This window comes from Daphnia pulicaria, chromosome 6 (genome assembly GCF_021234035.1).
Source record: "Daphnia pulicaria isolate SC F1-1A chromosome 6, SC_F0-13Bv2, whole genome shotgun sequence".
NCBI lineage: Eukaryota > Metazoa > Arthropoda > Branchiopoda > Diplostraca > Daphniidae > Daphnia > Daphnia pulicaria.
The window spans coordinates 2,074,034-2,086,237 of record NC_060918.1 but is presented as its reverse complement, the minus strand read 5'-3'; the positions used below and the strand labels follow the sequence as shown (position 1 = coordinate 2,086,237).

The 12,204-nt window shown below is 36.9% G+C and overlaps 5 protein-coding genes and 1 long non-coding RNA gene across 11 annotated transcripts; 4 read left to right on the top strand and 2 right to left on the bottom strand.

Moving 5' to 3' along the window:
• The first annotated feature begins 110 nt into the window (after positions 1–110).
• On the top strand, positions 111–1,833 carry LOC124343662. Its single transcript, XM_046797077.1, has 3 exons — positions 111–439; positions 509–847; positions 924–1,833. Exons 1-3 carry the CDS (start codon positions 205–207, stop codon positions 1,787–1,789), a joined length of 1,440 nt encoding a protein of 479 aa, XP_046653033.1. The 5' UTR covers positions 111–204; the 3' UTR covers positions 1,790–1,833.
• Positions 1,834–2,018: 185 nt separating this feature from the next.
• Positions 2,019–3,335, top strand: LOC124343768. Of its 3 annotated transcripts, XM_046797245.1 has the most exons (5): positions 2,020–2,216; positions 2,361–2,667; positions 2,754–2,873; positions 2,933–3,119; positions 3,180–3,335. In XM_046797245.1, the coding sequence occupies exons 1-4, from the start codon at positions 2,094–2,096 to the stop codon at positions 3,076–3,078; spliced, it is 696 nt and encodes a 231-aa protein (XP_046653201.1). In that variant the 5' UTR covers positions 2,020–2,093; the 3' UTR covers positions 3,079–3,119; positions 3,180–3,335. The 3 variants fall into 3 exon arrangements, with proteins under 3 accessions (XP_046653202.1, XP_046653201.1, XP_046653200.1); XM_046797246.1 differs by having other exon boundaries at positions 2,019–2,216; positions 2,951–3,335; XM_046797244.1 differs by having other exon boundaries at positions 2,933–3,335.
• Positions 3,336–3,567: 232 nt separating this feature from the next.
• Positions 3,568–7,062, top strand: LOC124343602 (transducin beta-like protein 3). 2 transcript variants are annotated; one of them, XM_046796990.1, is made up of 15 exons: positions 3,568–3,714; positions 3,769–3,820; positions 3,883–4,075; positions 4,153–4,327; positions 4,395–4,565; positions 4,627–4,802; positions 4,864–5,063; positions 5,120–5,212; positions 5,270–5,380; positions 5,441–5,905; positions 5,971–6,136; positions 6,207–6,431; positions 6,491–6,627; positions 6,731–6,843; positions 6,907–7,062. In XM_046796990.1, the coding sequence occupies exons 1-15, from the start codon at positions 3,683–3,685 to the stop codon at positions 6,998–7,000; spliced, it is 2,403 nt and encodes an 800-aa protein (XP_046652946.1). In that variant the 5' UTR covers positions 3,568–3,682; the 3' UTR covers positions 7,001–7,062. The 2 variants fall into 2 exon arrangements, with proteins under 2 accessions (XP_046652946.1, XP_046652947.1); XM_046796991.1 differs by lacking the exon at positions 6,907–7,062 and having other exon boundaries at positions 6,491–6,653; positions 6,695–6,752.
• LOC124343725 (mitochondrial uncoupling protein 4-like) lies at positions 7,054–8,923 on the bottom strand. 3 transcript variants are annotated; one of them, XM_046797179.1, is made up of 8 exons: positions 8,779–8,923; positions 8,495–8,697; positions 8,355–8,428; positions 8,102–8,289; positions 7,723–8,043; positions 7,556–7,648; positions 7,393–7,497; positions 7,054–7,318 (listed from the first exon to the last, which is right to left on the bottom strand). In XM_046797179.1, exons 2-8 carry the CDS (start codon positions 8,613–8,615, stop codon positions 7,249–7,251), a joined length of 972 nt encoding a protein of 323 aa, XP_046653135.1. In that variant the 5' UTR covers positions 8,616–8,697; positions 8,779–8,923; the 3' UTR covers positions 7,054–7,248. The 3 variants fall into 3 exon arrangements, with proteins under 3 accessions (XP_046653135.1, XP_046653136.1, XP_046653137.1); XM_046797180.1 differs by having other exon boundaries at positions 8,495–8,633; XM_046797181.1 differs by having other exon boundaries at positions 8,495–8,633; positions 8,887–8,907.
• A 435-nt stretch (positions 8,924–9,358) lies between these two features.
• Positions 9,359–10,680, top strand: LOC124343765 (aurora kinase-like). Its single transcript, XM_046797241.1, has 6 exons — positions 9,359–9,425; positions 9,503–9,612; positions 9,697–9,882; positions 9,938–10,072; positions 10,132–10,290; positions 10,376–10,680. Exons 2-6 carry the CDS (start codon positions 9,515–9,517, stop codon positions 10,536–10,538), a joined length of 741 nt encoding a protein of 246 aa, XP_046653197.1. The 5' UTR covers positions 9,359–9,425; positions 9,503–9,514; the 3' UTR covers positions 10,539–10,680.
• Positions 10,681–10,787: 107 nt separating this feature from the next.
• LOC124343935 lies at positions 10,788–12,036 on the bottom strand. The gene is made up of 3 exons (XR_006919458.1): positions 11,947–12,036; positions 11,680–11,884; positions 10,788–11,308 (listed from the first exon to the last, which is right to left on the bottom strand). It is a non-coding gene; the product is annotated as an uncharacterized LOC124343935 (long non-coding RNA).
• Between the last annotated feature and the right edge of the window lie 168 nt (positions 12,037–12,204).

The window sequence follows — 12,204 nt, the reverse complement described above, 5'->3', positions numbered from 1 at the left end:
AGTGTGAAATCAAAGCGGCTGTTGCGATTTGGTATGCACCGTGTGGGGTATGTAGAGTTAGTCGTCCTTGACGCACAAGGGAGTGCTTGACTGTCACAGTCACCAGATGTCTCATGTTAGTTGTTTTCGTGCAAATTACGAAGCAGAAGACGTTCTTCTCGAGTTCCTTTCCAGTTTTCAAGCTCATGTTTTCTTTTCGTTATAATGGGAGCACTATATTGCTGCGTGACTGGATGTATAAACAATAGTCGCAATGTGAAAAGGAAAGGCCTACAAATTTATGCTTTTCCTTCGTGGAAAGTTCTGAATAATGTTAACAGTAGTCGAATCCGGCAAAGAAATGGAATAAAACGACGAAATGCTTGGATTAATGCAATCGACAGAAAATCATTACGATTGACATGTTGCAGTGGAGTTTGTTCTATTCATTTTGTTCATGGTAAATTCTGTCATTAGATCTAAAGGACATTTTAAGTATATAATTAACACTTTCAAATTATTGAGTTAGGTAAGCCTGCATCTATAGTGGATGAATCTCATGTTGATTGGGTTCCAACAAAGTTCATGAATGGAGAAGGCCATAAACATGAAAAAAATGCTCCTCCAGAATTTGTTGTAGAATCAGTTGATACAAAACATGCCACTGGGAGGCATGAACTACGATCCAATAGTGACAACCGTGAAGGCTCTAATTCAGTAAATTCAGTAGATGCTGCACTTATTGGTGAAAACTATGAAGGTCTTAGAATGCAGTTCCCAAATATTGTGGAATGGTTACCATCACTACAGACTTCATTTAAAACACAGCCTTGCCAAGGTGATGATTATTTGCATACCAACAGTGCTGGTAAGGGAATTTCCCATTCTGTGAATTATCATTGAATATCTTACCTGTAGCTAATTAACATTTTAATACTCTTTAGGTTACTCTGACAGAGATAAGCCTACAGATGATATCAGTGTGACAAATGCAACTCCTATGCTATCACTGGCACTAAGAGATCACTCTTATTCCATAATGAGTTATTATGAAACTAATAATTCAAGTTGTTGTTGCTTTGATGAATTAAATGAACAAACAGCTGGGCTGAAGAAAGATTCACAACAGGCGAAAGAAAAGCTTGCAGAGACACAGGAGGAAATTTCGAGATTGAAAAAAACCATTACCCAACTTCAAAATGAAAACAAGAAGTACGTCGAGGATTCAAAATTAATTAATGTTATTCGTCATAACAACGAAAAGACAAAGTTTTATACTGGACTAAACACTTGGAGTATTTTCATGGCCGTCTTTAAACTGTGCAAGCCGGACGTTGAAACCACCGCCAGAATGAATTTGTTCAAATGCAAAATAACGCTGGAAGAGCAGTTTTTGATGACATTGATGCGACTCCGACTCAGTCTAACAATGCAAGATCTTGCGTATCGTTTTGATGTATCGACGCCAACAGTTAACCGCTGTTTCGGGAAATGGATTGATGCGATGTATGTGCGCTTCGCAAAAATTCTCATGTCGTGGCCTGCGCGTGACGAGCTCTTTCTGTCGATGCCAGCGCATTTAAGGAGACATTTTCGCAACTCGGTTCAAAATAAAATTCCTAATGCCCGCAATCATGTAGAGAAGGTTATCGAACAATTACAAAGGACGTTTACTGGTCCAGAGAATAATCTTACCATGGTCGAACGTGAATCCGACAGTTTAGTTTCAGTTGATAGAATCACTCTCGTAAGTTGTTTTTTATTCAACACAAGCCCTGCTATTGTAAAATTCTTACGCGATTTGAAATAAACATGTTCGTGCATTACGTGAAACTAAACGATGCAACGATTTAATTTTTTTTACCAAACATTTCTCTGATTTTTTTTTTGTGTGTGCTAATTCTGCTGTTGCTATTATTATATTAATTATAAAAACATTTAATTTATATTAAGAATTTACGCGAATTTTTGTTTTCAAGAGAACATTCAAGATTCAAGTTGACATTCAAGAGTCCAAGTCAAGAAATTTTAAAACAGGCAACACCCCACCATTTTGCATAACAAACCAAAACAAATACAAACCAGGAGACTAGGACTTGTGTAAAAAGCTGAAAATGACGTTTGTGAACGTAAATATTGTGGGGCAAAGCACGTTTTTATTACGACTAACATGGACAGAAAACAATGGAGAAATATCACTGTTTGATTATGGAAAGTGCAAGACTTGGAAAGGACAGGTATATGCGTGTAAAGTTTATGGTTCAATGTATGTAACGTTAAACGTCAGTTCCACATAGATTTGGCAATTTTCTTTAGATTGGTTTCAAAATTATACTGTCAATCTAACTAAATGTAATGTTCATTTCAATATTTCAAGGAAGATAGGAGAAGAGAAAAGCAAAAAAATAGCTTCACTTTTGAAACTGAACATGACCGACTACAAATCTCAACTTGAACAAGCTGTGAAATCTTCATCTACAACCCATTCCATCACTCTCATTGATAATAATCTTGCTATTAAGAAGCAAACTTCGAGTGGTGTTTTGTTCAATATTGCCGTCATTCCACTCCAAGAATTAGAGTTTACAACAACTCTTCCAGAATTCATGGCAGAGATTGACAAAAGTATGACTCAGATGTCTGATGAACTTGTTGCAAAAGATAACCTCATTGATAAGCTCAACAAAGGTAATCACTAAATATCACAGGAAAAATAATTCAATAGCTTTTTATTAATGAAGGAATAATCATTATTTGCTTCCTTGAAATTTCAGAAATAGAAAAGCTGATGACCAAATACCAAGAGCGGGTCAAAGATGTAGAAGAACTGACACCAAGATTGTACGCTCAGTTTAGCATCGCATTTAATCATTTAAAAGAGAGGCTTAGTGCAGGTATTATTGTAATCATAATCATTATCATTTTTTTTTAAATTTGTATTAATGACCCACAGAAAATCCTGGTAAAACAGAGGAGTCTTTACCAATCGATCATCGCATGCATGCTCCGGAAATCAACGAAAAATCAAGTAGGCCTTCTACGTCAAGAATAGACTCAGACTATGATGCAGATACTGATGTGGATACAGACTCTGAATAAAATCAACAAACCGTTTTTTCTGAGAATATTGCTCATCAACAGCAATACGAATTGCATTCTTAGGAAATCCACAAATTTCTAAATTCTTTTTAAGTCATCAGAATTCCATTTGAAAACTTCACACAATACTTTTATGTAACTCCCTACTAGGCAACATTCAAATGATACAAAAATGAGTCATTATAGCCTTTATCCTATCATGTGAAAAAAATGAAATGTAATGTACAAAAAGAAGAAAGAACGCGTGATTTCATTTAGTTGTTATTAGAACTTATTTATATTTTGTATTTATGTTTTTTTTATTTTAATTTTTGATTGAGGGTGGAGTTTAAATTTAGTACCTATAAGGCTTTAAACTAACTAGCCTGTATTGTATCCTGTAAGCCTGCAGGCTGTAACCACTTTTTGGGGATTTTTTAAGTTCGCGCACAATTCGCTTGTGCTGCCATCGTGCGGCACAAGCGCCTGTTGAAATCTGGAATGAATAGCAGACGAAAATATCCTAGTAAGTGTTTGTAAGACACGTGTTTGGTTTGTAATTGTGACTGTTGTAATATTTTCAATTAAATTCAGTAACATCCAATTTCAATTGTACATCTATAACATGGCCCCTCCTCCAGAACGTCTCAAAGCCAAGTACTGTGTTACTCTTAACTGTTAAAATAAAAAAATAAAATAATGTTTTTTTAGTTACAATGTGTCTGTCAAATTGGAGCCTTTTTTCACTGGTGGTAAAGTTCAGGTAATGTCATGTTCAGTAAAATGGTAATATAAGGTTTAATAAGACAATTAGAATTCTTTTAGGTCAGCAAAGATGGTGAGTTCTTGCTCTGCCAATGTGGTGACAGAATTCAAGTTATAGACACCAAGTATGGGAAAACCATAAGAAGCCTCATACAAGAAGAAGATGAAGTTATTACCTTTGTCATTGGCTCTGATGATGAAACTTTAATTTCCAGTCACAAATCTAGTTTGCTAAGGCACTGGAACTGGAAAGGTAGAATAATTTCCCCTGATTGAGTATTGTCACGAGTCTTCAACCTAAAGATGGGATAACTCCCAACTTTTATTTAGACGGCAGTGTTGTTAGGACATGGAAATCCTTACATCTTACTCCAGTTGTTGAACTTGCATTTGACACTACAACAACGTTAGTTGCTAGTGGAGGAACTGATGGCTCATTGAAAGTATGGGATATTAGAAGACAGTACTGCACTCACAACCTCAAAGGTGGTAGTGGAGTTTACAGGTATATTAGTCCAAAAAACATTGGGTATTTCTTTAAGTAATGATGTTTTTACTTAACACTCATTTAGCATTGTAAAATTTCATCCTGATCCTAAAGTGTCAATAATCTTTGGAGCTTCTATGGACTGCAAAATAAGATGTTGGGATTTGAACACTTCAAAACTAATCGGAATGTTAGAAGGCCATTTTAGTGTTGTCACAGGACTAACCATTTCCAACACCTTAAAACAAGCTGTTTCGTAAATTTCAAAACTTTTCTTTGACTTTGGTCAATAATGTAACGTTCTTTTTCATTTCTAGGTCTGGGCGTGATAAAGTTTTAATTTTTTGGGATTTATCTACCTTTTCTCAACTTCGGATCATTCCAACTTACGAATGTACCGAATCGTTAATCCCCATTGAATTTGGTAAACTTGTGCCACATTTGAATGTTACTGATGTAAAAAGTCCGCACGTCATTACTGCGGGGGAGAAAGGTAACAACAAATGTAATATTCCAGTTTTCATAGAACGAATGAGCTTATTGTCATTATTTAGGCTGTCTACGCGTGTGGAATGTGAAGAGTGGAATTGAAGTATTTACTCAGACCGATTCGCTGGTCACTCAGCCTATCGTGGAAGGGGCACCAACCATCACTCAGCTGGAGTATAACGAAACCAATGACCACCTTTACGTTATCACGTTTGATCATAACATCATAGTGCATCAAAGAAAGGACTTGGCGCTTGTGAAACAAGTAAACGTTATTACTAAACATGTTTTATTTAAACTAATGCATTCTAATACCAACAGTACGCAGGATACAACGATGATATTTTAGACATCGCCTGGTTTGGCGAAGGAGAAACTCATTTGGCAGTGGCTACAAACAGCATCCACGTTAAAGTAGGATTAGTTAGACGCATTTAAAATTATCCAATACTATATGTTCTGCTTTTCTAGGTCTACGACATTGAAACGATGAATTGCACGCTTTTAAAAGGTCATACCGATCTAGTACTAGCTCTTGCGACTTCGAAATCAGATTTTAGCATCCTGGTCACCAGTAGCAAGGTTTTCACAGCTCTTTATCCAGTTATCATGACACATGTTATAATTGTCTAAATATTTTAGGACAACTCCGTTCGAGTATGGAAAATGTCACAATCTCCTTTCGAGATAACCTGTATTGCCCAAGGCAACGCTCACACCGGCTCTGTTGGTTCAGTAGCGCTAAGTCGGACAAAACTTTCATTCTTAGTTAGTGGAAGTCAGGATACCTGCCTAAAAATGTGGAAGTTGAGCCCAACACAAAATGAAGACGATGATAACCTGTCGGTTTTGCACACAGTTGTGGCACACGACAAAGACATAAACGCTGTTTGCATATCTCCGAATGATAATTTGATAGCCTCTGGGTCACAGGATAAAGTTGCTAAAATTTGGAACAGTTCTGATTTGAAATTATTGGGTGTGCTGCGTGGACATCGGCGGGGGTTGTGGGCCGTCCAGTTTTCTCCAGCCGACCAGATCTTAGCTTCTGGGTCCACGGATGGAAATATCATGCTCTGGAGTCTAATCGATTATTCTTGCCTAAAGGTATTTTTCGACAAGTTGAATTAAAACTTTAAATTTTTTAAATAACGTTTATTTTTATTGTGTAGACTTTAGAAGGGCATGAAAGCTCAGTTTTGCGGATACATTTCGTTTCAAAAGGATACCAGTTGGTCAGTGCTGCATCAGATGGACTAATAAAATTATGGACTATCAAGACTAGTGAGTGCGTTGCCACTATGGATGCGCATCAAAGCAAAGTGTGGGCTTTAGCAGGTACTGATTTATGCGGCAACATTCTTTCGAAAGATTTAAATAAATCTTCGCGCATTATTTATTTTCACAGTTAAGTCTGATGACTCGTTGTTGGTAAGCGGAGCTGGAGACTCGACACTTATCTTATGGAAAGACGTGACGAAAGAAGAAAGAGAAGCCGCAGTTCAAGAAAAAGAAAAAAGAATTTTAGAAGAACAACAATTGGCTAACTTAATGCAAAAAGGTTTACTCTTAGAAGCGCTTGGATTGGCTATTCACTTGGATCAACCCTTCCGGACTCTAAACATTCTTAAAGGTATTTAGATTCTCCGTTGCACTATTTTGTCTACTGTTGATAACCGCCCTTCGTTTAAGATTTGATGGATCAAGGCGAAGTTGCATTAGCTGACTTGGAAAAGATGGTAGTAAAGTTATCGACCAATCAAAAAGACAGCCTTCTACGCTATTCGACAACGTGGAATACAAATAGCAGACATTGCCATCAAGCACAGGTAATTCTTTTATTAATAACAAATAAGTTAATGAGTATCAAATAAGTATTGTAGTAATAATTCGAAGGAAATTTATATTTAAATTGTCTGTTGATTTCTTTAGATGGTGATTAATATTCTATTAGCCAACCATACAGCAGATGAGCTTTTCAGTCTACCTTCAATGAGAGGCGCTATTGCGGGATTGCTTATGTACAACGAACGTCACATGCAAAGGTTTACATAATTAATTATCATTAAGATATTTTTTATTAACAAATAAAACATTGTTTTCCACAGGATCAACCGATTACGTCAAAACACGGCTATACTTCCATACACTGCGGCCAAAATTCAAGCCACACGTGGTGAAGAAGTCATGGAAACGAACTGAAAAGGTTTGTTGGTGGTTCTTGATCTATTATTAAACGGAATAGATGACACTTCTTAAACAATTGTAACTGTCTCTTTATTTGTCTTTTATACACTTCTCTGGCTGATAAATTGACACGCATACAAACACTAGAACTCTCACCGACTACGAGTGCACACTGTGTTTTATTGTATGATGAAAAGTATGCGGTTCCTTGTCTGACAATCTATACAAGCATATTACTCTTCGTTGTATTTTACCAATTTGCCTCAAAATGCGGCGGTTCCCATTGCCTTGCGAATTTTCTCGTAACTCAACCAGAAACATAAACTCCATGGCCTAGAAATCGTTATTTTAATTGATATTCACTAGGTTTAGTTCAGGATATTTTTGACTGGCACTTTGCCAATTACCCCATACGAATCCATGCGGGGAAGAAGCCTTTATACATCGCCAAGAAACCCTCCTGTTGAGCGGTTTTCAAGAAACAGTCAATAGATGACTTGTAGTAGAGGCCTCTGTAAGAATAACAAGATAAGTGGAAAAGATCCAAGAAAATAGCGATATTTCAATCACCGTCCACGTTCGTCAGTTGGCTGATTCATAACTCTTGTCTTTATTACGTCGGCTGGGGTTGCCATAATGGCGCCTACAAGCCCAGCACACATACTGTAAACAATATCGAAGTTTTTTTTTTCGAATTCGTTTTTTATAAATTAAAATATGTTTGTGAGGTGCCTTACCTCGACATAATATGTACGAGCGATGTGTCCTTTAATTGCGAATTTCTAAGAATATATCTTTTAGCTGTATCATACGTTGTTAAATCACCCAAATTGACTAAAGCAGCTCTTTGCACATTCGGGACCCATCCCTTCCATAATCCTCTGATACCACCTTGTTTCATGATTTGTTGAAAAGCATGGAATGCGTTTTTTACTCTTGGGGGCTTTCCTTCCAGTCTTCGTTTACCTTCCATTTGAATTTGCACTTTGACTAAGTCAGTTGGACTAGCCATAAATTGGCCTAAAGCTCCTGCACTCATACCCCCTATAGCTGCTTTCCTATATAAATAAATCATGATTACAAAGAAACAAATTGAAAACAATATGGTTGATTTACCATAAGGAATATGATCCATCTGGATTTTTCTTGAACACATTTTCTCTCATTTTTTCATATGCACCAAATCTAACTCCTGTATAGATTGCATGCCTATAAATTGCAGGTGTGATACCTTGCCACAATCTGATTAAGCCTTCTTCTTTCACTATTCCAACAGCAGTCTTAAGCATTCCTCTGTAACTACCCTGTAATACAAAATGTTATTTGAAGTGTTCACTGTTACGAAATAGCCAGTTTAAACTCAACATACAGCATCTCCTTTGGATGATGCTATTTCACCCTGGATTTGAAGCCTGGTTTTTATCAAATCCAAAGGATATGTTGCTATTGACAAAAATTAAGAAAATGTTGATAGTATGGAGTAAGAAGGACATAATAACTTTCTCTTACCTCCTTCAGCAATTGTCGCAGATATCACAGAGAGAATGTACTTGAACCACATATCATCCACAAACGTAGGTGATGATTCTAAGGAAGGACTTGACAAATGCATAAATTTTCCACCAACCATTTCCGATAATTAGATTTCCTGTGCAAGATGAAGAAAACACACAAGTCACATACAACCGCCGCAGCCGATGCTGTTTTTATTCCTTGGAAAACAAAACATCCGAGTCCATGAGTCCGATAAACCCCCTTATGATTGCAAACAACACGAATTTCGAAACAAATACCTCGTAAACAAACTTGATCTACTCATTAGAATGCTTTCAGACGAGTACGTGCGACCGAGATTCTTATCATGCACAGGCTGAATTCAACTACGTGAAAGCATGCTTAACCTTCGAGCTTTTCAGAACCATAAGTTGAAGCATGTAAACAAACCCATTAAGTGACGTTGAAAAGAGAAAGTAGGCTGCTCGGCACTGAGAGCGCTAGAGGACTCTGAGCTATTTGTGCAAACTTGCGCGCCATCTACTACCCAAAGAGTGAACAGAACGGTCACTTTGATTGTCGTTAGATGTCGCTAGCATCGCATTGTTTTCTAGTAACGTCACAAGTTCTTACTGCTTTGTGCTTTCTTCCATGTTTTTCGTAATTTTCTATGCGTTTTTGCTTTTGGAATAAATTCAACGCAATATAAAATGTAAGTTTCTTAAGGAGACCAAAGAATTTTCTAATTACATTGAAGACTATGTAAAATGTAGGTAAGTAGAAACGAATTTGGCAACGCTGCCGTGAAGTGCCAATAGCAAGTCTCGACATTGGAGTACTGCAATAGATTTAGATTTATTTTTAGATTTAGATCGAGTAGTGCAATAGATTTTACCCTAGAGGTCAGTTACAAAGAGACCCTACTCGAATACTTCGCTGCCAATAAGTATAACTTTTATTATCTAATGTTTAGTACTGGCTTTCCAAATATTTAAGAAATGTGTGGGTATTTTGATGTAGTAGTTCACGTTATAAATGGAGACCAAGCAGACCAAGAAACCGTTGAGGGACCGAAACGTGACTAAACCTATGACCACTGCTCCCTTAGCAAAACCGGATGTCCAGCTACCTAAGTATGCTTATTATTGTTCAGGCCATTAAGAAGTGGATCCTAACATTTGTACATTGGTGTATCCTCTAATCTTTGGTAAACACAGGTGGACACTGCAAAATTTTGAGATTGGCCGTCTATTGGGAGAGGGGAAATATGCAAATGTTTGTCTTGCTAGAGAGAAAAAATCTAAATTTGTGGTAGCCCTTAAAGTGCTAAAAAAGTTACAGCTCAAAAAGAATCACCTAGAACATCAGCTTCAAAGAGAAATTGAGATTCAATCACATTTGAGGTAAAACAATTCTACATTGCATTGCAGTTCTCATAACACATTGTTTCATTTGCAGGCATCTCAACATTTTAAGGATGTATGGTTTCTTTAATGATGAAATCAACATCTATTTGATTTTAGAATATGCATCAAAGGGAGAAATGTATAAATTTTTGAAGAAACAGCCTTTGAATCACTTTGAAGAACCAAGGTAAGCTCAACTTTTAATGGGTTGTTTTGCAGCATCATAAAGTGATTTTCAATATTTAGTGTGGCAAACTACATGGCTCAGTTGGCTGATGCTTTGATGTACTGCCATGGACGAAAAGTAATCCATCGCGATATTAAACCTGAGAACCTCCTGATAGGAGAAAACGGAGATGAAAAAATTGCAGACTTTGGTTGGTCTGTTCATGCTCCATCTTCAAGGTATTAGATTGTAGAAAATGGCTGTACTTTAGTTTCTAAAAATTTTTCTTTCGTATTTTTCTTTCGTATTTTTCTTTCGTAACAGACGAACTACTGTGTGCGGAACGCGTGAATACTTGACCCCGGAAATGGTTGAAGGCAGATCTCACAAATATCTCAGAAAAATTGAATTCTTTAAGGGCTACCACAAATTGAGATTTTTTCTCTCTAGCAAGATAAACATTTGCATATTTTCCCTCTCCCAATAGACGGCCAATCTCAAAATTTTCCAATGTCCACCTGTGTTTACCAAAGATTAGAGGATACACCAATGTACAAATGTTAGGATCCACTTCTTAATTGCCTGAACAATAATAAGCATACTTAGGGTTGTACCAGACGGTCTTTTTAATAAATAAATATTGACAAAATATTACGTGTCACCATTTAAAAATTTATTATTATTTAATTAAATGAACCTTTATATTTAAAATAACCAACAAATTTATATTAAATAGTTTATTAAACAAACCGTCCGGTACAAACTGCTGCCAGTCAAGCAGGGGGAGACGCTGCCCGACTGACTCGACCAGGGAGGTTACCCGGCCATGGTTAAGAGAAACCGGAAAAAGAGCGAAGAGAGCTGAGGAGCAGTTATTATGAGAGCACTGTGTCATAGTAGGCTTCCGGCTTAGACTCATGACCCTCCAACAGATTTCATCGAATCATGCGCCTTGCAAGTCCCCGTTCGACCAAACATCTCCCTTCCTCCTGGTTGTCGCAGCGAGTGAGTGACCACCGGCGGGCGTTGGTTAGTGGTTATTTAGGGAAACGGGGCCACTGAAGAAGGGAGCCCAGATTATGCACTTGTAATTTATCTACATAATTTATTGATCAATCTTGAATTCAGCAACGTCTTCTTAGTTTCACCGTTGGAGCAAGTCTAAGGATCAGTTGTCTTGCAATGCAGTAGAGACCCTCTCAAATACACATCTTCATGACACGTCAACGATCACGTGGAGAAAGGCAAGATCTTCCTCTGAAAAAAAAAAATATATATATAAGTAGATGAGAAAATGGACTATCTGAAATCATGTCAAAACTCTCAAGCAACAGTTTAAACAAATTATTGAAAACCTGAAATTCCACAGACTTTCAAACGAGAGACGACTGATTTAAGTTTAAGGCCCTAGCCCTACAGGCTTCACACTACGCATGCCAAAATCACAATCCCATTAAAAAAATAATTAAACGATAATCTAAGCATGATAGAACGAAATTTGTCGACACCAGCAAGTTGTTGAATAAAAATTTCTTTCAAATCAACGTAAACGTAATAAAGGCTTTTAACAAACACTAGTAGAAGAAAAAGAAAATAAAACATAGAAGAAGAAAATAAAACGAATTTACCAAAACGCGGTCATCTGTCAACTGTCACGTGAGTTTTTCACTCTGGAAGCAGCCATTTTGGGAATTGAAGCATTGCCAACGAGACGCAATTGCTTCATGTAAATTTGCAATTTTTTTTTATTTGGCGGTGTGGCAATGTGGTGTGGTGGAATTTGATAATGATTTCAAATGTTCACAGCATATAAAAATAGGAAAACGTCCGTCTCTGAAAAAAATGTTGCTGAAAGCAATTAAGTTTAAAGAATTGAAGTAAAATTAGTTAATTACATTAGGATAAGAAAGAATGCAAAGATTTGCAGGTATTATTCAAGGCCGGCGGTCCCAGAGTCATAGGCTACTTAACTCTTCCAAGTACGGAAACCCTGCAATTGTATCAAAAAATTGTCAAATAAAACAAAATAATTATCAATTTGGAATATTTACGGAAAATTGGAGACTTGAATATCCACGATGCAAACTTTGCGCTCCCTTAAGGAAATTCAATTCGCAACAAGGTTAAATTACCAAGTAGAAACTTGCACATAA